The following is a 25014-nucleotide window of genomic DNA, read 5'->3' as shown; positions in this document are numbered from 1 at the left end:
TGTAAGCAGCAAAATGTTGGGTCCTGTTTGTGTAGCCAGTCTGTTAGTCTATGTCTTTTTATTGGGGAGTTGAGTCCATTGATATTAAGAGATATTAATTAAAAGTAATTGTTGCTTCCTATTATTTTTGTTGTTAAAATTGGCATTCTGTTCTTGTGGCTGCCTTCTATTAGGTTTGTTGAAGGATTACTTTCTTGCTTTTTTTTAGTTATTTTCTCCATGAGGGTCTTCAATATTGAATCCAGAGATTCCACAGAGCTATAATTCATTTATAGGTAAAGTCTCATTTTTACCCCAGACTCATGACAGACCTAAAATGTAGCCTAAGTATGCAGGATTATTTCATTAGTCTGAGCCCTGGACAGCAGGGTAATGTTTATAAAGAATATGCTGTAGTAAGGCTAGTTTTGAGTTGTCTTTCATGAGAAAGGGGTAGTCTACAGGTGTTAATAATTGCTAGGGTTCCATAAAAACAAAAGTATTCAGATGACAATGTTATATTATAATTCTTCTTAAAGTATGATTTCTCCTTGGAAGCTCAAGAAAGCAAACCTAACTAAGAAATGTTGTCACAAGAATAATAAAGTACATTTGAAATGTAAATAAAGAAAATATCCAATAAAAAGAAAAAAATTAAAAAGCCTTTTAATTAATAGTAGAAAGATTATTCAATAATTACAGCAATGATGATGGCATATAACTGTGCTTAATTAAAGGGGCTGATTAATGATCAGAATAAACTTTTCAGATTTCCCATCTTGAAAAAAAAAAGAGAATAAATAAAGTAAATCAAGGGATCACTACACAGGGCATAAGCCTAATTGATTAGGCTCCTCAGAGTCAAAGTGAAGCCAGCACCAGGGGGCTAACACATTCTTCTACTACTTAGGGGAGAACTCTTTAGGTTCAGAGCTGCCTCCTCCTTTGTCTCCTGTGATACAGAAAAAACTTCACACTTGAGTTCAATCCCTGACAGACTTTGCTTCTGTTTAACTGTGGTTATATTTCCCTATAGGGAAGCCTTAATTGGGTTATGCCACCACCATTCAATGTGTTGTGCCTTTGAGGCAAAAGTTGTCTATTTGAGGAAATTGAAAGTATACATCCTTTATTCACTACTGAAGAAAACATATTGTGGGTCCTGCCTTGAGTCACTTGGGGATGGGATAGGGTGGGACACACGTAATGACTTTCTGGCTAGTTTCTGAGTAATGAGGTTCAGGGGTTTGGGGCCCAAAGGAAGTACCTGAGAGGGGGCTTTATCTACTTAGCCTAATCTCTTTCTATTTTCTTCAATTATAACATTAACCAACACTGATCAAGTCTACACAATAATAATATTTTGGAGACAAAGCATTTTGGTGCCTGGGAATTTTAAGTAACATTGACATGTTGTTATGGAGGTGGGACTTGAGAGAGGCTGGCCATTCTCAGGGACATACAACACAGAAGCAGCTGGCTAGTGTGCCTTATGGTGGTTTTAATTATTCTGGCAGCTGTGGAGATGGCTTTTCTTCTATGACCAATTGGGGTTTGTTCAGCTGGGGCTGGCCTTCTGCAGCGTCTGAGCACAGCTCGGAAGGCATAGTGGAACTGTGTCAGGAAGTCACTGCTGGATCTCACTTGGTAATTGCAAGGCTAGTTGACGCAGCAGAATCTGAGTGGCTAGTGGCTGGCCGGTGAGGAAACCTGAGCTCCAGCTCTAACTGAGAAGAATGCCATCACTATTAGTGACAGTTGTGCCAATCCACAACTGCTCTATCACAGCACTGCCCTGCAAATTAAACGATCCCCAATGATATGCTGCTGCTTGTTCTAGCATGTCACCTTCACTGACATCACGGCTGCCTCATTTCATCTGCCTTCACTTATCTCCCCCATTCTTCATACTGTCAGTCTAGGGAAGGCATTTGCTGTCATTGAGGGTTCTCCAGGGTGTATAACATGAGTCTAAGTAATTTTTTCCATTATAATCATTACAAACATCTTAAAAGATCTCTTGCACCCACAACTATTTCAGAATTGCCACATCTGGGAGACCTGTCCTTTGGATTTTGCTGTTGAATATGTTCCAGAAGTTATGCTATAACTATATGGCAATCTATTGGCTTTCCTTTTGAGTCCTGTAGATTTTATTTCAGATCTATTTTTCTTTTCTGAGGATAGGTCTACAAGCTTTACAACACTGCCAAAAGAGTCTATGGTCCATGCACCCTGCTGTGCATACGCACACAGGCATGTTCACCCCCCACCCTCCCCCAAACATAATGTTAAGACAAATTCAATCTAGATAACCATTCAGTTCATCAGCAAAGCCTAAGGCTAGACTGTTCTTCCTCCCTTATTCTCTACATTTAAGTATGGAAGTACATGTGTGTGCAGAAACATACAGTGAAGTTCCATAGGTTACTAGTTAGAAGTACGATTCTAGACACAAGCTTCCTGGCTGCACTCTCAGTTTTGCTACATATAGGACAAATAATTTTAACCTCTCAATTTCCTTACCTATGAAATAACTAATAAGAGTTCCCAAAACTCTTTGAATGTATTGTTAAATTTGTTGATGAGTTACAAAATACATAACACAGTGACTGATACATAAACCATGACTATGAAGGCTAGCTAATTTTATTACTAATACTAGCAAGTATAATCATGTACACAGTCTTCCTTTGGTGTCCAGGGAAGAATGGCTCTGGCCTTTCTAGTTACCAATATCTGTAGATGCTCAAGTCCTTTATAAGTATATCGTACTGACATAGTGTTCTTCCATATTTCTTAAATTATCTCTAGATTACTTATAATACTTAATACAATGAAAATGTTCCAGAGTCATTTTAGAATACTGTCTAGAGGAAAAAGACAAAATAGACTGTACATTGTACAGTATAGACAAGTTTTCCCCCCAAAATCTCCAATCTTCACTTAGTTGGATCTGTTGGCACAGGGACAACTATGCTTTAATAATCATATTTATAAAATGTAAATCATTAAATATTTTGTTATAACCATTTTATATTTTATAAAACATTGAACTTAATATTTTATATTAATTTAAGGTAAAGGAAGAAATACTTGAAATAGTACTCGGACTCTGCCAATTACAGGGCTCATTCCATATCCAACTTCTTCAGAGATGCTAAGTGGGGAAATGATTCAGAGAAATTATGCTTGATCAGAAGGTGGACAGTGTAATAAAAGCTGTAGCTGAGCCAGAGGATGGGTCAGTGGGTGAGCTAGGAAGTAGAAAACACTAGAGCAGTCATTTGTTAGGTGTAACAGCAAGGACTGCTACTAAAAAGATGTTTCACTCAGAGAAGGCCTCTTCAGTTTCCTCCAGGACAATGGGCTGCTCAGAAAGGGTTCGATTTAATTAGTTGTGTGAGTAGAAAGAGACAGTCATCCGTTTCCATGGAGGCAAACGCATCCTGGCATACTTCTCCATGGAAACAGAGATGGGAAAACAGAAAATGCTAAAGTGAATGAAGTCACTGAGCAGCTGGTGAACAAAGATCCAAGAAAAATAATTCATCAGTAGTACTATGACACTAGTATAGGGAAGAGAAATAGCACATATGTAGCGATCATCAAACATGTGGTATGTAAAAAGATGTTTAAAATAGACTGAATTTAAGATCGAACAGAACAGATATTTTAGCGTGAACATACAGAAGTTGGGAAATGCCACAGAATAAAGGTGTGGCTGCATGCACAGAAAACACAATGGCACAATGAGGAAAAGACCAGCAGTGGCCCTCAGATAACAACAAGCCAGGAGTTCCTTGGCCAAGGTGACAGAAAACATAGGGATCAAGCAAGGAAGTTATTTATTTATTTATTTATTTATTTTTTTATTTTATTTCTTTGGTTTTTTTTTTTTATTTCTTGTTTTTATTTTTTTGGCAAGGAATTTATTAGCTCTATACTTGTTACATGTTATGTTTTTTAGTTTTTAATAATTTTCTTTTGGGTATATTAAATTATATAAAAGTTTCAAGTTTTATAATGATACAATTAGTTAATTTTTTAAGAATGAACTAACATAACCACACATTTTGTTTTCTTTTGAATATTTTATTTTTCATTAAAATAATGAAGAAGTCATTTTACAGGCTTCTTTTTTTTTCTTGAGGTACTGTGATTCAAGTTTTTTCCACCTCAGGGAATTTTGTCTCAATCTGTCTTTCAATTCAATTTAATTTAACTCAATTCAATTTTAGTCTTGGCCCTTATGGTAGTCATAGACTACTGGGAAGAAAAGATAATTAAATAACAGTTATAATATTTACCCAGTTCTTCAACAAATATTTCTCACATGCCTACTATGTGTCAAGCACTGTGCTAGATATGGTAACAAATTAAATATTCAGTCTACTCTTACAGAAGTCACTAGATTATGTGGAAGAGAAAGACATTACAAGAGTCATTTATATACTCTCTATGATGGAAGCCTATGGAGTGCCAGGAGAGGATATAATGCGAAGACTGAAGTGAGACTGGATTGTTAGAGCAGTTCTCTTTGAAGAAGTAGCTTTATGGCACAGAGCATGAAGGTGATTGAGAGTTAGGCAGACAGACAATAGCAGGTAAAAGCCTTGAGATGGAAAAGGGCTTGGCAGACTAGAGAAATGGAAAGAAAGCAAGTTTTCCTAGGAAACAACTTGTGCAAGGAGAGGCTGGAGGGGCAAAGAGGTACAAGCGGCCATCTAAACGTTGTTTCAAGCATGATGACAAGAAATGAAAGTGTTTATAAGCCAGGAGAGACTGTAAGCATACAGACATTTTGTTTTCTCAACTCAAGCAGAGCTGAAACAGTAAGGGCAAATTCAAAAAGGGCAAAACTACAGTATGATTATTATAAAGCCAAGCTGGGTATAGGGGTATGACAAATATTTACATGTGTCAAATCCTGGACTTGACTCTCAAAAAGAGAAAAGAATGAACAAAGGAGGTACTGCACGGGTCAGCCTGTAGGAGGCAGACGATCAGGATCAACATCATCTTCAGGACAAGGGAGTTTGAGGTCAGCCTGGGCTAAATGAAATGCTGTCTCGAACCAACACTGGCAAAGTACTAACGTGGCTGCGGGCTAATAACAACGTACTGCTCTTTAAGATTGATGGAGGTTACATCTTAGTTTGCTTGTCTGGAACTGTGTACTCTGGTTTTTAATGAGACATCGCACTATCCTGGAAAAGGCTGTTTCTTCAGCCTCTTTCTTCCTAGTGTATGATTCTGTCCTTAATTTTAGTCTACCTCCTTCATAAATTATTCTTTGCACTCACTCTCTCTGAAAATTAGACTTTCACTGCAAAGACGGTGTCTGCCTTCTAAGCACCAAGCAGACCATGCCAATGCTGAGTTCTGCAGAGCCACGCTCTGGCAGCAGCTCTGCTCGATTGTGTGAAGCACAGATTTCTATCTACCCCATGTACCTTCATACTTTCATGATGAGTAAGATTTTATGTTTGACTTACTCAATTTACAGCTGTGGCAGTTTAGCTGTGCATCAATATAGTTGTGAGGGCAAGCTGTGAGATATAGCAATATGTACAGGCAGATAAAAGGACAGAGATGATGTTTCTAACTACTAGCAACAACAGCACATTTAAATGTTATTGGGGAAAATTTCTAATAGAAGAATAAAAAAAAAGGTTGAAGATATCATCAGAAGTTTAACCAAGTGTAGTAAATTCCCTGGGAAGAAGAGATGGTCAGAATACAGAACTTGGCAAGAAGAACTGGTCTTTGAGAGGAAGCTGAATATTTTCCATTTTGTCAGGAAAAAAAAGAAGAGGATAGGTACAAATATAGGGAGATTTGTAGATATCATTCTACTAGATGAAGGAGTTCCTACTTAATGCCTTCTTTTCTCTAGGGATCACACAGTATCATCTGAGAAAAGAAGGAGCAGCAGAGAGCTGAGGTTTCAGCAGACAAGAAGGTACCAAGCATTCACAACAGAGGACTGTGGTATGATAGGCAGTTGAGTGTAGAGCAATTTCTGAAGCAGGGATCATAAATAATCATATTATATATACATTTTCAAGCTATGACTTACTGCTCTGGAGTTGTCAAGGGTATATAAATTAGGTCCCTCCAGATTTGGAAGGATGATAGCTAGGTAAAACAGGATGTGAGCAAAAATGTGAATTTTTCCAGGAGAAAGTTTTAATAGTAGACTAAGTAGTCAAGGCTGACTAGGGAGACAGACAAACAGAAACTGATGGTTAAAAGCTAGGGAAGATAATAGGTTGGAAGGCTCAGGGAGGCTTCTCATCAGTAAGTGATCTGGAAGTGTTTTAGTTCAATGACAGAGCATTCAGACGAGTGCTGTGAAGACGTCAAGTCCCAAGGAGGAACTATGGATACAGGCAACTTGAGGTGAAGTGAGGATAATGTGTCTGAAAGAGGGAGAGGAATGTTTGTAGGGCATACAAAATTTGAGACCATTTATTTCATTCTTAAAGAAGTAAGACTTTGTTTAGTAGTAGAGAACAAAGCAAAATGGTGGTGACGGGGAGCTGGGTAATAGACGGTATAGAGAAAAGTCCCAAAGAACAGAAACACCCTTGAGGTGTGCAAGAGGCTAGAGTTCACAGGTGGGAAATGTGGGGGTGTAAACTGAAAAAATTCTAAAGAAACAAGAATGAAGGTTCAAGTATTTTCGAATTTACTGCCCAAGTAATCAATCATGCCACTGTCAAACAGTAACATCTATTAACATTACAAATGTTTATTTTCATTTTATTTGTTCTCTTTTGAGACTTGTGATTATGTGGGTTGGGGTTTTCGAAATTCTTGAAGTATTTTAGCCATTTTGGATTTAATTCTGTACAATATTCATTTTGTTCTCACTAGAACAAAATGTTCTCCCTAGAAACTTAAATACTTTGACTATATTGTATAGTAAATTTATCAAGTAATTTTTGCTTCATCCTAATCCGTGTTGTGAACCTTCAGGATTTAATTTCTTTCTTGTCCAAGCACTGGAATAAAATATAACTACTATTATATTTTTAAATGTTTAAGTGTATTACAAATTTAAATGATCAATAAACTCCCTAAGAACAGAGTTGTTTTTATTAGTTTGCATTTCTTTGTTATTTGTATATGTAACCACGTACATGCAGAAGCCAGAAGTCAGCACTGGGTGCCATCTTCAATTGCTCTCTACCTTTTTCCTTAAAAAAAAAAAAAAAAATTACATTTATATATTCATTTGATATTTGAATGTGTATGTGTGTGTGTGTGTGTGTGTGTGTGTGTGTGTAGTATAATACCCATGCAGCAGTCAGAGAACTTGCAGGAGTTGTGTGTGTGTGTGTGTGTGTGGTATAATACCCATGCAGCAGTCAGAGAATTTGCAGGTGTTGTTTTTCTCCTTCCACCAGGTGGGTCTCAGGAATCCAACTCAAGTCCTCAGGTTGGCAGCAAGTACCTTTACTTGCTAAGCTACATCACAGGCACTGAACCTTGAGTTCATCAATTCAGCCAGGCTGACCAGTCATGAGTTGTAAAGATCCTCCTGTCTGCCTCACATCAGAATTGGCATTACAGATATACCACACTGGCTTCTGCACTGGTGCTAGCCATCTCAGCTCAGGACCTCATGCTTGTGTGGCAGACAACTTTACCAAATAAACCATCTCTCCAGCCAGACACAGCATCTAAGTTTACAGGGGACTGCTTACCAACAATGAGTCTCTGAAGGGCACCTTTATCTCCATTAACTGCAGCGGCATGAACCTGAGATGCTAATGAGGACCCCGTAGAGAGTACATCCTCGGATATGTTCATAGTTTTCTCCACAAACCTAGTAACCTGAAACAGAAATTGAGTACAGTGAGTACAAGCAGAAATACTTCTCAAACCTGTCTTGTGAGTGCCAACTATGATTGATTATAGATATTAAATAGGACTTAAAACTCACTCCTACTTCTACAAGTGCTGACATGGCAAACTGGATGGCTTCTGTACAGCTTGCTTAACTATAGATTAGAAAATTGGGCTCTTTAGAGATCTTTCTCAAGGAATGAGAAAAGATGACATTTCCACTAGGCATAGAGTTTAAAAGTCGCATTGACTTCTAAGATTAATACATTCGGAGGTAATATGATTCCATACAATATTTGTTGAGGTTAGCCAGCGTCCTACTTTAAATTACTCCATATTGTATAAAATGGAGGGTTTTCAGCCTGTGCCTGGTCCTGAGACACTCCACTTTATTAGCTGCTTTTGAACTGTTTTGAGGGTAGATGATGACTGTGCTCCTGGATGGAAGTAAACACTAACTCCTGCCCAGCTACCACTGAAGCACAGACCGATAAATGACTTACTCCTGAGAACAGAGAGGGCAGCATCCTATAAAGGTATACCGAGACCGTGGAAGGATATGAGCATATTAAAATCATACCAAGGAAGCCAGCCCCAAGGACTTATTGGACATGTCAGACCAAGGGTGGGTTGTAACTTCCTTACCATGGAGTGGAAGACACCTAGCATCGCAGGGGCAATGACCCCCCACCAAACTATCTTCTGAGTTCTAGTGTATGTGTGCACTAAGGACTGGCAGGCACAGTTCTCAACTCTCCTTGAGGGTCAGCTGGGTCCCTGGGTGTTTGACTTGGCCTACTTGACTGCTATCTGCCCATCCACCTGTTAGCCTGTCTGGAACTGAATCCACTGTTCCTGTTCTAATCTGGTTCTGTCCTCTTGTTTCTGCAGCCAACTACATCTTTGCCCTCTACCCTGACTCTCTTGTGGTCTGATTTGAACAGCCAACGGCTTGCTCTAAAACTGTTTTAGGGTTGTTACTTATCAAGACAGAATATGCTTGAAGTTTTGATCAGCCCACTCCTGAGCTTGCAGTCATAGCTTCTTTACATTGTATTCATTCTATAAACCACATATCTGCATAGTTACTGTGTGCCATTTTGATATGAGAGTTAATAATAGTAATTGAGATCAGAATAAAAAAAAAAACTGCATATGCCCTGGCCAGATTACCAAAGTAGGTGGGATTAGCTAGCAAAAGGCTACCATTGGAACCATTATACTTTGTGATTTTATTGTCATTTACTAAAATCTGACATCGTAGAAAGACTTACACATGCTTGCATATGTTTCTGACATAGTTCTTTCGAAACTGACAAGGATTGCTGAATTGTTCTAATTTAGAAAATAGTAAACTATAGTAAAGGTTAGCTTTTCACTTAATTTGCTGACAATGTTAGTAAACATGCTGGCAAAAAATACAGAAGTGTTGGGAGACGCTTCTGTTTTGTCTGAGCATGTCTGACATGGTAGAACGAAGAGTGTCATGTAGGATTGTATCAAAATCACTTGAGAGACTACAAAACAATGAGTGAGGTGAAAGTAGGAGACTACATTTGAGTTCCTGGCTCAGTTCTGTTAATGATCACAGTGTGTCTTTAGATCTTAGTAAATATGAAAAATTAAAACGGTTAACTGTTTCTTTATTTAACAAGTAGAATGCCAACTATTCTAGGTACTGTTCTGAATTCTAAAACATCATTGTGGATCCAACGTGAACAGAGTTTTAGGCATGCTAGACCACAAAAAACCTTACTTGCTACTTTGAAAAAATGTTAAAATAGTTATTTCTATTTCTTTAATAATTATATTGCTTAACCACAATGCTAGCAGTCAGCCCAGTAATAGGTATTCAGTGGTGCTAAGTGAAAGCTATGACATGTCATGGGTGAGTCTCACGTCCAAAGGGTAAATCAGACCAAAGTTTAGCTTCAGGGAGCAATGAGTTCTGTTCTTTTCTTCCTTCCTTTCTTTTTTTTCTTTTTTTCTCTCCGTTTATTTTTTGAAAGATAGGGTCTTGAAATTTAAAGACTAGGTTGCCTGGGAATTTATTATGTAGCCCACGGTGGCCTTAAACTCCTGATCCTTCCATCTCAACCTCTCAAGTGCTGGGAGGACAAGCATTTACCACCATAACCAATCCTCCTGTTTATCAATTTCTTATTTTAATGAAACTTGGGCTTGGTCAGAGAATGATGAACGTTACATTGATAAGACCACTGCCTTAGGATGTAGTGGGTTTAAGTATTGGCCCCACCACACTTCAATTTTGTCTCCCTGGGAAAGCCGTTCCTCTAGGTGCTGTTGCTAGTTCTTCATCGATGTCTTTGTCTTCTTCTTCTTCTTCTTCTTCTTCTTCTTCTTCTTCTTCTCCTTCTTCTCCTTTAGCAGAGATGCTCATTTCCTTGTTGTCCCCACCCCAATAAATAATTTTTTATAGAAAGAAATCAAAGCCACTTTGTTAGTGCTTTAAAATGTATCATCATCATTAAATAATTATAAAATAAGCCTGTGCAATAAAACACTCTAATTACTGCTATGCAAACGTAGTGGTGCTGAGCTCACACACAGAAAAAGCAATTCTGCTTAGGAAGAAAGATTTGGTGACTGTCACAGATGTCAGGGGAATCAAATGTCAGAAGTGGTGACACTTGAGATGGCAAGCCAGAAAGAAAAAGGGTAAGGCCACTTCAGGCAGCAGGAAGGCTGAAGCAAAGAACTGGAGTAGGGAGAATCACAAATGAAGAATGCCTTCTAAGTAGTGATGATGTGGTTAACTTTCCAGGCACATGGATCTAGCTGGATGTTCACAGAAGATCCTGGAAAGCTACCATACACCAAGTTAAAATCCTTTATTACTTGGTTAGTTCGTAATTGTACTGTAAGAAGTGGTCATGGCCACTTGGGCACTGCGCTTTACAGTTTACAGCACGCTTTCCCATCCCTGTTCTCTTCGTTTCACGGACCCTCTGAAACAACCCTGGGTAAGCGATTGACCGAAGCCCCAGTGGTGATTCTCCTTATATAACGGAGGAAGTAGCACAGAAAGAAGAGGCAGCAGCTTGGAGGCCAGGGATGGAGGCTCAGGCCACACCTCAGATCAGGCGGGCCAAGAAAACGCAGCAGCAGCCCGGGGCGGTGCTCTCCATCCTACCCGAGCCGCCGATGCTGGACCGCTTCCTACTCACCCCTGACTCCAAGAATGGCGTCCCGGGGCCGCCCCAGGAGGCACAACCCTCACAGGGCCGCCCCTACCGCCAAGCCAGGCCTCTGCGCCCACAGGAACAGACCCCAGGACACTAGAGCCCGGGAGCACTGAAGAAGTAGCCTGGGGCTCCAGGCCGCACAGCCCTCTGGGAATTGTAGTTCCCGTCCCGGAGGCACAGAGGTACGCGGTCCCTTCCAATCCCGAAGAGCCCCGCGCACAGATGGCTTGGCCGTCGTGGGCACAGGGCTTACTGGGAAAGAGAGTCCCAGCTCTCCGATGACATGGTCAATGAAACTACAGTATGGACTACATTTCCCGACGTGCTTCGAGATGGGCAGGACCCGGAAGTGAGGGCGTGAGAGGCCTCTCTGGAAGTTGTCCCGGGTGTTCGCCGCTGGAGCTCCGGGTCGAGAGGACGAGGTGCCGCTGCCGCCGGCCCCGGAGCCCAGCCCTTTTCTAGCCCGGTCCAGTCCTAGCCGCCACCTCCTGACCCCGCCGTCGACCCCGTCGTTACCATGAATCCTGCGGTCTTCCTGTCTTTAGCAGACCTCAGATGCTCCTTGCTGCTCCTGGTGAGTGGATGTCGGGGTGACAAACCCTCCGACTGTGTCCCTGAGCGCCTCCCGCCCTCTGCGAGGGGAAACGGTGCAGCCCCCTGCTTGCTTCGACTCTCCTCCGCTGGCGAGGTGTGCACCCCCGGGCACTATCTTCACTTTGGCCGTTCTTTTGGCTCCTTAAGCCTGCGGTCCACAAGGCCTTCGAAAGCACAGTCAGGGCTTGGAACCTGCAAATAGGAGAATTCGCCTTGGGGGGAGTAAGTGATCCGTGGGAGGGAGGTCATCGCTGAGGCCCCTGGAGTTCGTTTCAGTTTTGTGGACGTTGAGGGCCTGCTTGGGGCACCAGAATCCTAAGGGACCTAGGGTACACCTAATGTTTTCTTCCACATGGAGAGGTGTGTGAAGCCGACAGGTGTTGGGGTCTTATGAATCTCTCTCTGGATCCTTGAAACCGGCTGGCAAAGCCCTCTGTTGTGGCTTAATGTGATTGGTTGGAAACCCGGAACTGGAGCCTGGTTTGGTGTCGACTGGGAGAATAGGAATTTGAAAAGGTGGAGGATGTGATTATCTGACAGGCTCTGCTAGAGCCTCCTGCTAGCCTTGTTGCAACCTCTGCACCCTAGAAGCATACATAAATCTTTGTCAGTGCTCTGAGCTGGAGAATAACCAGCTCTCCTGCATACCTAGGTGCTTGGTACTTCCCTGCCTGCCCAACACCATCTCATCTTAGAAAAGATTCTTTCCCCAGTTCTTCATCTGAAGTCTGTCTTGAGTATGCAACTTACTTGGCCTCTTCTTAAGGTCAAATTGAGACAAAAACTGAAGGTCTAACTCCATATGTGAACGTGAGAGGAATTTAATTGGACCGTAATGACAGCATTTGAGAATTGTGGTAGATTCTTAGAAAGCTGAGATTAGCATCATTGAATATAAATTACTTTCTTCACAGCTTAAGAATAATAATTAACTTGCAAGAATCTGTGTAGTTGGTTACAGGCGAAACTGAGTCTAGAAATAGATTTCTTAATTTGTAGTGTGTATTCCCCCGTATCACATAAAAAATTTAATGTCTGCACTTAAAATACTTTTCATTCTCATTATGGTTTGAAAGCCATTTTTTTTTAAAAGCTATATATAATACTCTGCTTTTTTCAAAATAAAGTAGTGTAAACTAAATGAAATGAAAATAGTTCTGAAGGCTACAGTTGTGTATAAACGAGGCCACATATGTCTTCTTAGCACTTGTAAGTATATAGCAGTAAATTACTTCTATAGAGAGGATCTCTCTCTCTCTCTGTCTCTGTCACTCTCTGTCTCTCTGTCTCTCTTTCTCTCTCCCTCCCTCCCTCCCTCCCTCGTTCTCTCTGTGTGTGTGTGTGTTATTATGTACTGTGGCACCTTCTAGAACTGTTGCAATAATAAGAGGCCATATACTTCTTAAGGATACTAATTACTAACCTTTTCCTCAGCCTTAAAAAGAGTTGTCTGTTGGAAATTATTTTTAGGTGACTGAGAAGTTCAAAGATCAACATTCTTAAGAAATTGAAACATTGAAACATTTCTGTAGGAAAATGTCAATAGAGCTAAGTTTAAGAAGAGTGAGGTCCAGGGCAGCCAAGGCTATACAGAGAAACCCTATCTCAAAAACCAACCAAACAAAAGAAAACAGAATGAGAACATTTATTTCTAAGTAACACAGACTTTTTCTAGAGAATTTATCAACCCTGTTAAATACCTAAGTGAAGATTTCTTCTCCAATAAAGCCTAAATTTTCCTAAAGTCTAGTTAAAAACCCATTGTGTGTTTATCTTTCCAAGCAAAGGTGGATGGTAGGACCAGAAGAAGCACAGAAGCCATTTCAGAGAACTCCTGTGAAGATGAATGGTCTGGAAAGCGGAGCTCAGATGTTCTCATAAACCAGAAGTACAAGTCAAGTTAGAGTCAACGTGAACATAGTATTTGCTTACTTAGTTCTAATAATTTTAAACTCGTCTTAAACTAGTTTAGCAAATATTCATAGAGCATTGGTTTAATCTCAACAGTGTGTAGCCTGTCTGACTGCTAATTCAGTCACAGTGACGGAACCTGCTTACTCAGTATCCCTCCTATCTAATGAATAATCCTCTGAGTTCCCTTCAGGCTTCAACTTGATGCCTTTCACAGGCAGACATAGAAAACTCCAGCTCCCGTTTAGCTTAGGTCATCATTTTTCCCTTAAGTGGTTGGCTCTCAACATCCATATATCCTTTTACCATAGTAAGAAGCACTCAACCTCAGTTTTAAAGACCTACTAATACCTTCTTAAATATGTAGGGATCATAAAATAATAGCTGAAGTTATAACACTAAATTTCAGGAGTCAAATGACAATTTTTTTCCCTTATCTCGAAAGTATTTTAGGGGGAAAAAATTATTCTAGACTACATCATTCTGTGCCTTGAAAGCCTTTCTGCATGGGCATCAAACCACAGACAATGTGATGACTCTTCCAGTGAGTGCTATTGGCCCTTTCTCCTTTGTGTCAGAGACAGGTTGATTGAGAACTGAAGTGGATTCTTTTCTACTTATCTTCCCTAGCATGTGCTCTCTGCGCGGGTTGTGTGTAAGTTTTGAAAATGTGACGTAAGAGAGGGATGGCTAAATCTGAATGGAGTTGTGTCAGCTATCCTCCGTTACCTTTAGAGACTTTAACCCTTTATTCCGGTTGTTTTAGTGACGACGTCATCTCACTAATCTCTTGATTATTATTTTCTAAGACTCTAGGTTGTTACTAGCTCTGGTAGTCCTGTGCTTCTGTAAGCTAATACCTTCATTACTGTTGCTTTTGGTTTTTATTTTTTTATATGTATCGGAAGCCAAGAAAATAGTACCTAGTTTAGGAAGCTAAGTAATTAGAGAGCTAAGTAAACACTGGTAGAGTCTGCTGAGTGTAATTTTTAAGATTTTTATAAGTGTCAGTTTTAGTCATTGATGTCAACAATAAAAGTGTTCAATCTTCAAAAAAGTACTATTGGAAGCACTTAATTAGGTTCATAGCAGGTGGGTTATTTATCCTTTTTATATAACTTTTTTAATGTAACCTATGGGTTACACTATGGGCTGCTCTTTAAAATTAGTTGAGACAGTTTTAATAAAACACAGTTCATTGGTATCCTGGATTCTGTTCTCATCTCAGAACAGACAAATAAACAGCAACACAAAGATGCTTGGGCTGTGTACCAGTTATATCTCATAAAGTTGCCTGGGCTATACACCAGTTATATGTCATAGAGTCCAGGCATTGGTTTAATTTCCCCCAAAACACTATTGTGACACTTATAGTTGTATTCAGATACAACTTGATGTTTAAATATTCCTAATTGTGTCTTATTTTAAAAACTGATCACTCAAGTTGGAACCACATGAGCTCCATGCATGCTAGTTGGTTTATGTGTCTCCTATAAAATGTTAGGCTGCCTGGAATTGAGCCCAGGGCCTTGAGCATCCTGAGCACATACTGTGCCACTGATCAGCTACCAGCCTAAGATGTTTAAAGTCTGTAGCTTCCTTTCCCATCTCATTTTTCCCTTGGTAATTTAGATATAGATACAGAGCATCTCATATTCTTGGTATTACTATTTGTAGCCTCTTAATGTAGTTTTGATGTTTCTCTTTTGTTTTATTAATAAAAATCTGTAATTCAATTTTTGTGATTTTTTTTTTTTAACCACTAGCTCAGTATGCATTGCTAAATTTGCTTATTTATCTTTCTAGTCAGGATTCTAAAAACTTATTATTTACTTTATAATCATATAAAACGTATGATCTTCAGAGTCAGACAAATTGTGTTAAGATAATTCTAATTTTTGTCTATTATGCTGATATAAGAAGACTTAGTATTTTTTTTTTTACTTTTATGGCCATTTCTTTTAAAAAACTAATGTAAGTCATTTGCTTTGATGTCTATATATGTATTTTTCTAGTTTGATTAAACTATACATATTATTCATACTTTTCACTTTGAAATTATAAAAATAGCTTTCCAGCTTCAAGTTTTATCTTAAATGTGTTGAGATGGAACTGTTCTACATGTGTACTCGTGTGTGTGTGTTTATGTGTTGGAGGTTGCATGTGTATGTGCAATCAGGAGGCCAAAAGAAACTTCGGATATTGTCTGGCTTGATTTTTGAGACAGCATCTCTCACTTGTGTGGTTCGTTGAACTGACTAGTTAGGCTAGGCTAACTGACCACAGAATCCTAACCTTCCCAATATTGGGACTATACAGTTGTATTACCATGCCTGACTTTTAAACTTTAGTTTAAAGAATTTTTTTTTACATTTTATTTGTTTACATTTCAAATGATATTCCCTTTCCTGGTTACCCTTCCACAACCTCCCCATCCTATCTTCTCTCTCCCTCCTCCCATTTGCCTCCATGAGGGTGCTCCTCCACCCACTCACCAACTCCCACCTCACTGCTCCAGCATCCCCCTACACTGGGGCATCAAACCTCCACAGGACCAATAGTTTAAAGAATTTTAACTTAATTACTTTATTCTTTGACAGTTTCATATATGTGTATGTATAGTATGTTCCAGGCATTTCCACCCATATTATCTGCTCTTCTCTTCTGTCTCTTTTCTTCTTTCCAAGAAGTTTCCTTTCAAATAAAATGCCTTTTAAAAAGTGTGTGTGTGTGCGTGCATGTGTGCATGTGTCTGTGTTTTTCTGTGTGACTGTATGACTCACTGAGTTTAGTTACGGTTGGTTGAATGAGCATGGGCTACTTTTTGATGGGTACACCACTGATGAAAATGCCATCCCCTCCCCCAGCAGTCATTAGCTGCCAATACCTCCCCTTACCCTGAGGGAGTGCTGATAGACTCTGCCTTGTGCAGGTTACCTTAACAGCAGTGAGTTCATGAGTATAATAGCCTTTTTTTGGTGTCCATTTGACATCTTTTTGTGGCATACCTAACCTTATTGTTCAGCTCCTACAATCTTTCCATCCCTTTTTCCCCAATGTTTCCTGAGCTTTGGAGGGGACAATAAGATGCCATCTTTAGACAGTTAGGACTGACTACTGCTCCGCTATCATTTATGATTGGTACTTTGACCAGTTATGAGCCTCTGCATTAACTGCTGTCTTCAGCTTTAAGAAACTTCTGAGGAGGCTAGGAGCAGCACAAAGCTATGGGTATAAACCAGAGCATCAGAAGACAGTCTGCCATGTCCATTTAGTAAAACATTATTTTTTTGGAACTTACTCACCAGACTCAGCTGACTAGCTCGGGAGCCTCGGACCTTCCCAGCCACTGGCTCTTGACCAGGTTTACAATGCCAACACTCGACTTTTTATGGAGGTTTTGGGGATTGAACTTAGGTCTCTCACTGCTTGTGCTCCATTGTGTAGTGTTCTCAGATTACTATTGTTTCTTTTTTTTTCTGCTGTGTCAAATAGTTCTGCAAACATTAGCTTATGTGTATACAATTTTGATAGCGTATCTTAGAGATAGATTCCTGTAAGTGAAGTGAAGTTGCCAGTGGTCAAAAGGTAATGGATAAGCTGGGCGTGGTGGTGCACACCTTTGATCCCAGCAGAGGCAGGCAGATTTCTGAGTTCGAGGCCAGCCTGGTCTACAGAGTGAGTTCTAGGATAGCCAGGGCTACACAGAGAAACTCTGGGGTTCATCTAGGTTCTCACTTCACTTTCTGAGTTGTCTCCCTAGCTCTGAATCTTTTCTGTTCATAGTATATATCCTTTTAAAAAACTTGATAACACTTCCAGTGATTGAGAATAAATGTTCTAACAAGCTGTAAAGAACAATTGAAGGTGTTTATTCATGTGAAAAATAGATGTCAGGGCATCTACATGCAAGTTTCAGCTCTCCCATTTACTGAACACTATAATCTTGGATAAATAATATAAACAAAAATATTAAGTCTATAAGATAAACAGATTGGGCATCATAATTCTGTAATTTTCTTATTTGTTGAATCTTGCTTTCAGAAAGGATAGTCTTCTAACTTCCCCTTAGTAGTCCCCAAAAGAAGACATTTGGTCTGTACTTTCCTAAAAAAATCTGCAAACATTTTATTTAGCAAGTTGTGGGACTACACTATTCACCTCATTTTCTATGTGGAGAAAAACATGCATAACCACAACCTTTCCAACGTGGAATGCCACTCACTCTGTTGTTTCATCTAACCAAGGAAGTGATTAAAAGCAGTTTGACTTTCCCCAGCACCTGTGTTAGTCTGCCTTTGATTCTGAAACTGTCTTCATCCCAGGCAGTAGAAGCTTTATCAGTCCATAGCATTATCATTTGAGTGCCTATTTTCCATTTGCTATGAAAGAGATAAAGGTGCTTGGGATATATGCCCCCTTTTCAAGAAACCTGTGCTTCACTTAGAGAAAGGGGCTGTGTATACATAATTATAATACCAAAAGCAAAGAGAGATTCCCAAGGCAATTGGTACAGACTGGCCACAGACCTTGCTTCCCTGAAGAGTGGGTGAGTGTTGAGTGGCCTCACATTAGGACTGCTGAATCAGAGCCTGCAGAGTAAGGGTGAGTGCACTTGAATGGCTTAAATGTATGTTAAAGTTAGGTACAGCTATAGACATCTGTAAGAAACAAATTATTTTTCAGTGGTAAATCTTCAGCTCACTGTGAAAGAAGAATTTGAGTATTATCTTGAAGAGAGAAATTGCATGGGGTACTTTTTAGTCTTCAGTGAGGTGAAGAAAGGGGATTTTGTCTTTTAAAAGCATAATTAATCTTTTATATGAATTGAGTACTTGTGTATTTTGTTGTTGTTTTTTAAGAATTCTTGCTGTCTTTTTTGCTGACATGGCCAAATGTCAGAATTGATCCTAAAGAAGCTAGCAAACCATTAACAGTTCCTTACAGTTCATCATTAGTTTGTTTTTCATCATCATTTGTTGTTGTTTTTTAAGAATTCTTGCTGTCTTTTTTTGCTGACATGGCCAAATGTCAGAATTGATCCGAAAGAAGCTAGCAAACCATTAACAGTTCCTTACAGTTCATCATTAGTTTCGAAAAGAAATGGAAACAATCATGGTCTTCAAACATGGATTTGAATGTGCGTTCGGATGGCTTCATTGGAGAGGAATAGGAAAGCACGCCACCTCGGAGGTCTTATGTAAGGTCCTGTATCTGAGTCTCAGTCTTCCTGGTGAGGGCGGAGAAAAGTCCTAAGTGCTCTGTGAGTCCTGCTTATAGTGTGGCTCTTCAGTTTCTCCAACCAATGATTTTTATCATCATGTAGAATTAATTACACATTGTACTTGCTCTTAATTTTAAATGTTTAAGATAAGACTATACTAGAGAAAAACATTGAAAAAGACCCAGGAAACTTCCTAAGAAGACATTGTAGTGTTTTGTGTTTTTAAAAACTTAAGTAAACTAGGTAGGCCTCATGGTAGAATGCCAATGATTGTTCCATTTCTTAAGATGATCATCATACTCTGGAAGGAGACCTTTGATAATTGAACTTAAGAGAATTTTGGAAAAATGTCTTTAGGAATCATAAGAACTTTTGGCATGTGGCTCTGGCATTAGTGTCTTATTTCACCTGATAGGAAGTAACTCACAGTGGCTGAAGTTATAGTTATCAAGTTGTGCTGAACATAAGCATTCGCCAAAGTCAAATAAAACTTGTACTCCCCCGTCATGGTAGCTACATGTAAGGCAAATGGCTACTGTAATAAAACTTGTACTCCCCCGTCATGGTAGCTACATGTAAGGCAAATGGCTACTGTATTGAACACTGAACATTATGGAGACCCATGTACTTGAGCCAGACTGGGAGGAGGTAAAGAATGAAGAAAATGACTCAAACAGTATCTCCAATGGGTGTGGAAATTGTTAGGGCTTTTCTGTAGAAGGGGCAGTGATAAAATGGAAGATAATAAAAGTCTTATCATTGTAGATTTGGATTTTGTTTGTTAGGGAGTTAGGGAAGTGCTCGAAATAAAAGCAAAAATTTGAGTCTTAGTATTAGTTCTTCTCATCGTTTATAAAATCATTTTGTCACTGTCCTTGAGGCATTAATTGTCTTATATATTGACTAATATTGAATAGACCATGAACCTCACCCTACCGCAGTTCAAGAGCAGTGAAACTAACTTTGGGGTTTGACTGTCTGCACTTTATTTCTGTGGTAAAAATCTCATATGAAGTCTTAGATTGTTAAGTGATACGGTAGAAGAGATTTAAAATTTTATTTTATCATGTGACAGTTTCATACTGATAATGATTTTTGGTTATTTTCACACCTATTTCTCTTTCTTATCACTTTCCCTATTCCACTAGAACTCTTCTCAGCAGTTTCCCCTCTTCCATGATTCTGTGTGTGTGTGTGGCCTATTGAGTGTACTTGGAGTTACTTGCTTGAGTGTGGGTGGGAGAGTATGGAGCAAGGGCAACTTACCTGTGGTTCCAGCACTGAAGAAAATGACATTCCCTGTCTTAACAACCAATAATTACCAGAGTCCTGCATGGAGAGATGGAATCTCACTTTATCCATGATGGACTGTTGATGGCCCCAATGTTTGTGCAGGATTTTTGAAGATAACTGCAGCTGTAGTGAGTTGAGTGCATGGGTATGCCATGTCTAGAAGACATCTTTTTGTTGAAACCACTCCTGGCTCCTACATTCTTTTTCCTCTTCCTCAGTGATAGTCTTTGAGCCTTAAAGGGGGTCATAATCACTGTGCCTTTTTTTTGTTGTTGTTGTTAGATATTTTCTTTATTTACATTTCAAATGCTATTCCAAAAGTTCCCTATACCGCCCCCCCCCCGCCCCCTGCTCCTCTACCCACCCACTCCCACTTCTTGGCCCTGGCGTATCCCCTGCACTGAGGCATATAAAGTTTGTAAGACCAAGGGGCCTCTCTTCCCAGTGATGGCCGACTAGGCCATCTTCTGCTACCTATGCAGCTAGAGACATGAGTGATGAGTCCTCTACTATCATTTGTTCTTGACACTTTGACCAGTTATGGGGTTCTGCGTCAATCCTGCCCTCTGCAGTGAGACACTTCCCTGAGGAAGATGGGACACAGCAGTAATCTATTAATATAAAAAGGAGTATTAGGCTGGAGAGATGGCTCAGCAGTTAAGAGCACTTGCTGCTCCATTCCTAGCCACCCATATGATGGCTCACGTATATGATGGTCTGTAACTCCAGTTTCATGGGATCTGATGCCTTCTTTTGCCCTCCATGGACACTGCATGCATGTGGTGCACATACATGCCTGCAAACACATACAATTTTTTCATGATCTTAAAAGAAATAGTATTTAGAAAGCAATTTTGATAGTGTGACCATAGCAAAACAATAGTAATATGTTTCCTCTTGGGACCTATGGTACCCATCACCTACCCACCATCATGGGCCCTTGACCAGCTTTAAGAGTGAGGCATGAGTTTTTCAGAGAAATATTACTAAGAATGTACTTCCACTATATGGTATTTAATACAATTATATATAAAAACTGGCCTTTTTATATCTTTTTAAAAACTGTTTACTTCAGATATTAGAACAATATCTCTGTCAGGAGTTAAGTGTTTCATTTTTTTTTTTTTTTTTTTTTTTTTTTTTTTTTTTTTTTTTTTTTTTTTTTTTTTGAGACAAAGTTTCTCTGTGTAACCCTAGCTATCCTAGAATTTACTTTGTAGACCAGGGTGGCCTCAAACTCAGGGAGATCGATCTGCCTCTGCTTTACAACTGCTGGGACCACAGTCAGGTGCCACCTCGCCTGACTAGGAGTTAATCTTCTGATTTGATCAACCTAGGTGAATGTACATCTTTTCTTTTTTACTTGAAAAAGGTTGGAAATTATATGAAGTCATAAAGATAGACTAGTATGTCTTAAAAGCAGCTTTCTGATTAAAGCAAACTGCTGCAAATGGTGAATAAAATATGAAGTAGTGATGCAGTATAGCTCATAAATATGTCTGATTTTATATTTCTTACTTGTTGGCTGTTTAGCCACTTTATTGTAGTTTAAGTTTTAGAGAAAATGCCACTTTAAAAAGCATCACTGCTGCCGCATTGAGATCTTGTCACTGCTTAAGGAACGGATTAAAGTGTAACATAATGGGTTAGAGTTGCCCTGAGTCAAGAGATTGGACATTTTCAGTTCCTCTGAGTTTTATTTCTGGAGTTTTGGTCTGAGTATAGCGCAATGTAAGGTGACAAGTTGGTGCCTCTGTAATGACTCTCAGGCATTCTCAGAGCTGAGAATTAACGTGTGCTGATTATTGTTAAAGTGGTCTCACCTGGCACTGGGCCCATATCGACTCACAATCTACACTTCTATTTCCTGTCACTACCTCTATTTTTCGGTTAACCTTTGAGGAGTAATATAGATACTCTTTCTGACCCAGAGAAGGTGGTTTGTATGTTCTATTATGATTTTATGAACAAAGTGGTTAAGAATTCACCTCTTGTTTATTCATCTTTATTTCTAGTGTAATATCTTATTACAGATTGGCTTAGTTATTTTTTTCTATTGCGGTGATAAAGCACCAAGACCAAGGCACTTACAGAAGGAAGAGTTTATTGGGGACCTCACAGTTTCAGAGGGTTAATGTACATGACCTTAACACAGGAAGCATGGCAGCAGGCAGGCATGGCTCTAGAGCAGTGGCTGAGAGCTGACATCCTCACCCACAAGGCATGAAGTACTGGAAATGATACAGACTTCTGAGACTTCAAAACCTAAGCACATTGACACACTTCCACCAGCGCATCCACATCTCCTAGTCCTTCCCAACAGTTCTACCAACTGGGACCAAGCTTTCAAATAAATGAGTCTGGAGCTGGGAGGCATCTCATTCAAATCATACAGATAACATATTCTCTAATAGAAAACTCTAAGAATGCCAGGAATAGGAAAGGTAGACTTCTCAGGCAGGGGTCAAGTATGTATTAGAGGCTCATAAGTGTGAAATAAATGTGACAGTAGGCCTTAAAGGAAATAAGGAAATCAGAAATTGGATTTCTTTGTGGGAGCCTCTTTGTAGTCCAGGACCTTAACCAGTTTTTGTAGAAGTGTCCCAGCACTAAGGCAACAGTATTGTCAATGATTCTAAGGTATCGGGTGTTGGAAGATTATATCATAGCTAAAAAGCACTTGACAAATGTGTGCTTGCTCTGTGTGTGTGTGTGTGTGTGTGAGTTGTTTGCCAGTGTTCTCTTTCTGCATTCTGTGTTGATCTGACTCAGGTAGAACTTACTAATTGCGTTGTTGGTAATATTTATTTCCTCAGCCTTGGCCCAGTTGCTTCTGCTGGACATAGGATTCTCATTCAAATAGTAGTTTCCTAGTAGTCTCAATTAAAAATATTTTCTGGGTATGGCAGGAACACTGTCAGCATGAAATGTGAAAAACATAGTGTTAGTAATTTAAAGTATTAAAAGATTTCCTGACATGTTATTTCGACTCCTGATAACAGTATACTTTGTGGTACAGAGAAGCATAATGAAGGAAAAAAAATGTGCCTTCACTAACCACTGAACACACTTTAGCCTACACCTTTCCAGTTATTTTGTTCTTATTTGAATGTTGCTTTAATAATTATTTTCCTGTTTTGAAAACTCAAAAGCTGAATCCCGTTTAAGCCTGGATTGAAGAGATAGATACTCATAGAAATATAGAAACAAAGTGTTGTGTGGCACTTGTTCCTGAGGAGATGTGACAAACATCTACTTTCCCCAGAAGACTTGCAGAAGCCATGCCTGGGAGTATCTCTTCCATTCAGGCAGCATAGCTGGTCTGAGCGTCTTCTAGGCAGCTCAACTTGTCTTAGAGTGTCACCCTCAAGTAGTGCTTACAGCTTATATAAACTGGGGAGGGAGAGTGGGTTTCGGGAATGTCTGAAGCTTTTGAGCTAGTTGTTTGCTGACTGAGTTTTAAGGATGTTCTTTGTAAGGTAGGACGTCATGTTATTTTAAAACATCCTGAGTCATAAGAAGCTTCCCACCAAGATGAAATGTTTTATCTCTGGGAAAATTGCTCTTGGACAAAAAGGTAGCCATGTGCATGAAGGTGATCCTCCCCTAGCATTTGGAAGTGACGGCTGCTTTACCTCCCTAGTTAAGTTATTTACTGGTTTTGAGCCTCTAGGCTCAGCTGTTAGATGGGAACAGGAACTCACCTGCAAAGTCCTAGAGAACAAGGGAGATTTTGAGTGCACCTATAGCATTGTGGGAAACTCTTCTAGCTTCTGCCTCATAGTGAGCATTCCGTAAGTACTGTCAGGATGAGGGAGTCAGGAAGTAACTGTCTGCCTGTTGCATTAAAATTGTGTGTACTGAATTAATAAGCTCCCATGACTAATTAACAGTGTCTGGGGGCTTCTGATCCTAGTCATTACTCCAACTAAAGGCAGCTTAAAAACGTGATATTAAGTGAGTAACTTCTCTCCCTAGGTCTGTTGTTATACAATCCATTGTCATTATGTTAACAAATGGTAACTTAGAAATGTGGTACTGTGTGTAAGTTATCTGCCACACTGTCTTTTAACTTTATCTAATTAGTATTGTACTTGTATTCATTGTATAATTATAAAAATAGTATATAATAAAGATAGTTGTGGTTTATTTTTGAAGAATTTACTAGTTTTAGAATTATTAGAAGCCAATTTTTTTTTATCACTGTTCTGTCATAAACTTAGACAACTCATAGCTTATTTGAGTCTTATTCGTACAGCAATGTTTTTATTTTTTAAAGAGAATTTTAAAATATATTTCTTTTTATTTTATGTTCATTGGTGTTTTTCCCTGCACGCATGTCTGTGTGAGGGTGTTGGATTCCCCTGGAACTTACAGCCAGTTGTGATTTGCTATGTGGTTGCTGGGAGTTGAACCCCTGTCCTTTGTAAGAGCAGCCAATGCTCTTTAACCACAGAGCCATCTCTTCTGCCCCAATGTTTTTATTTTTTTAGTATATGTTACACACTACTAAACTTTACTTTCTCATTTATAAAACAGTCATAGCATGATTCCTGATTCAGCTTCAGTGATTGTTGTAATGTTGTAAAGAGATACTATGCATGAAAAATAAAAATAAATTGCTGGGGCCTGTGAGATAGCAGGTAAAAGCCCTTACCATATAAACCTGACTACAAGAGTTTGATCCTGGAAACCCAGCTAAGTTAGAAAGAAAGACACTTCTTTCTCTCTCTCTTTCTCTCTTACACACTCTCGCTCTCTCTCTCTCTCTAATAATAACAAATGACTTTTAAGAGTTACTGTTAGAGTAAACATTTAGACGAGCCTTAGACATCCTCATTCTAGGATTCTTTACCTGAATGCTCACTGTGTTAAGAACGTCTTTTTGAGGGAGAATAAATGAATTATGGTAGTTCTAGAGTCTGGTTGCCCACAATAATGGAGGAGGTG

At 39.4% G+C, this 25014-nt stretch overlaps 2 protein-coding genes across 4 annotated transcripts in view; one reads left to right on the top strand and one right to left on the bottom strand.

Annotated features, from left to right (window-relative positions):
* Invs (inversin) overlaps window positions 1–11295 on the bottom strand; it is a 147347-nt gene extending 136052 nt beyond the window's left edge. For all 3 annotated transcript variants that reach the window (XM_029476079.1, XM_029476082.1, XM_029476080.1), the window contains exons 1-2: window positions 11025–11295; window positions 7695–7824 (exon numbers count right to left, since the gene is read on the bottom strand). In XM_029476079.1, the coding sequence (XP_029331939.1) occupies window positions 7695–7800 (106 nt within the window). In that variant the 5' untranslated portion in view covers window positions 7801–7824; window positions 11025–11295. The remainder of the gene's footprint in view (window positions 1–7694; window positions 7825–11024) is intronic.
* Window positions 11296–11376: 81 nt separating this feature from the next.
* The window catches only part of Erp44 (endoplasmic reticulum protein 44), an 84690-nt gene continuing 71052 nt past the window's right edge, over window positions 11377–25014 (top strand). Inside the window, exon 1 of the mRNA XM_021160872.2 lies at window positions 11377–11616. Coding sequence (XP_021016531.1) covers window positions 11560–11616 — 57 coding nt within the window. The 5' untranslated portion in view covers window positions 11377–11559. The remainder of the gene's footprint in view (window positions 11617–25014) is intronic.

The sequence above is a fragment of the Mus caroli genome, chromosome 4 (assembly GCF_900094665.2).
Source record: "Mus caroli chromosome 4, CAROLI_EIJ_v1.1, whole genome shotgun sequence".
NCBI lineage: Eukaryota > Metazoa > Chordata > Mammalia > Rodentia > Muridae > Mus > Mus caroli.
The sequence above is the reverse complement of the archived record's forward strand: the minus strand, read 5'-3'. Positions and strand labels throughout refer to the sequence as shown.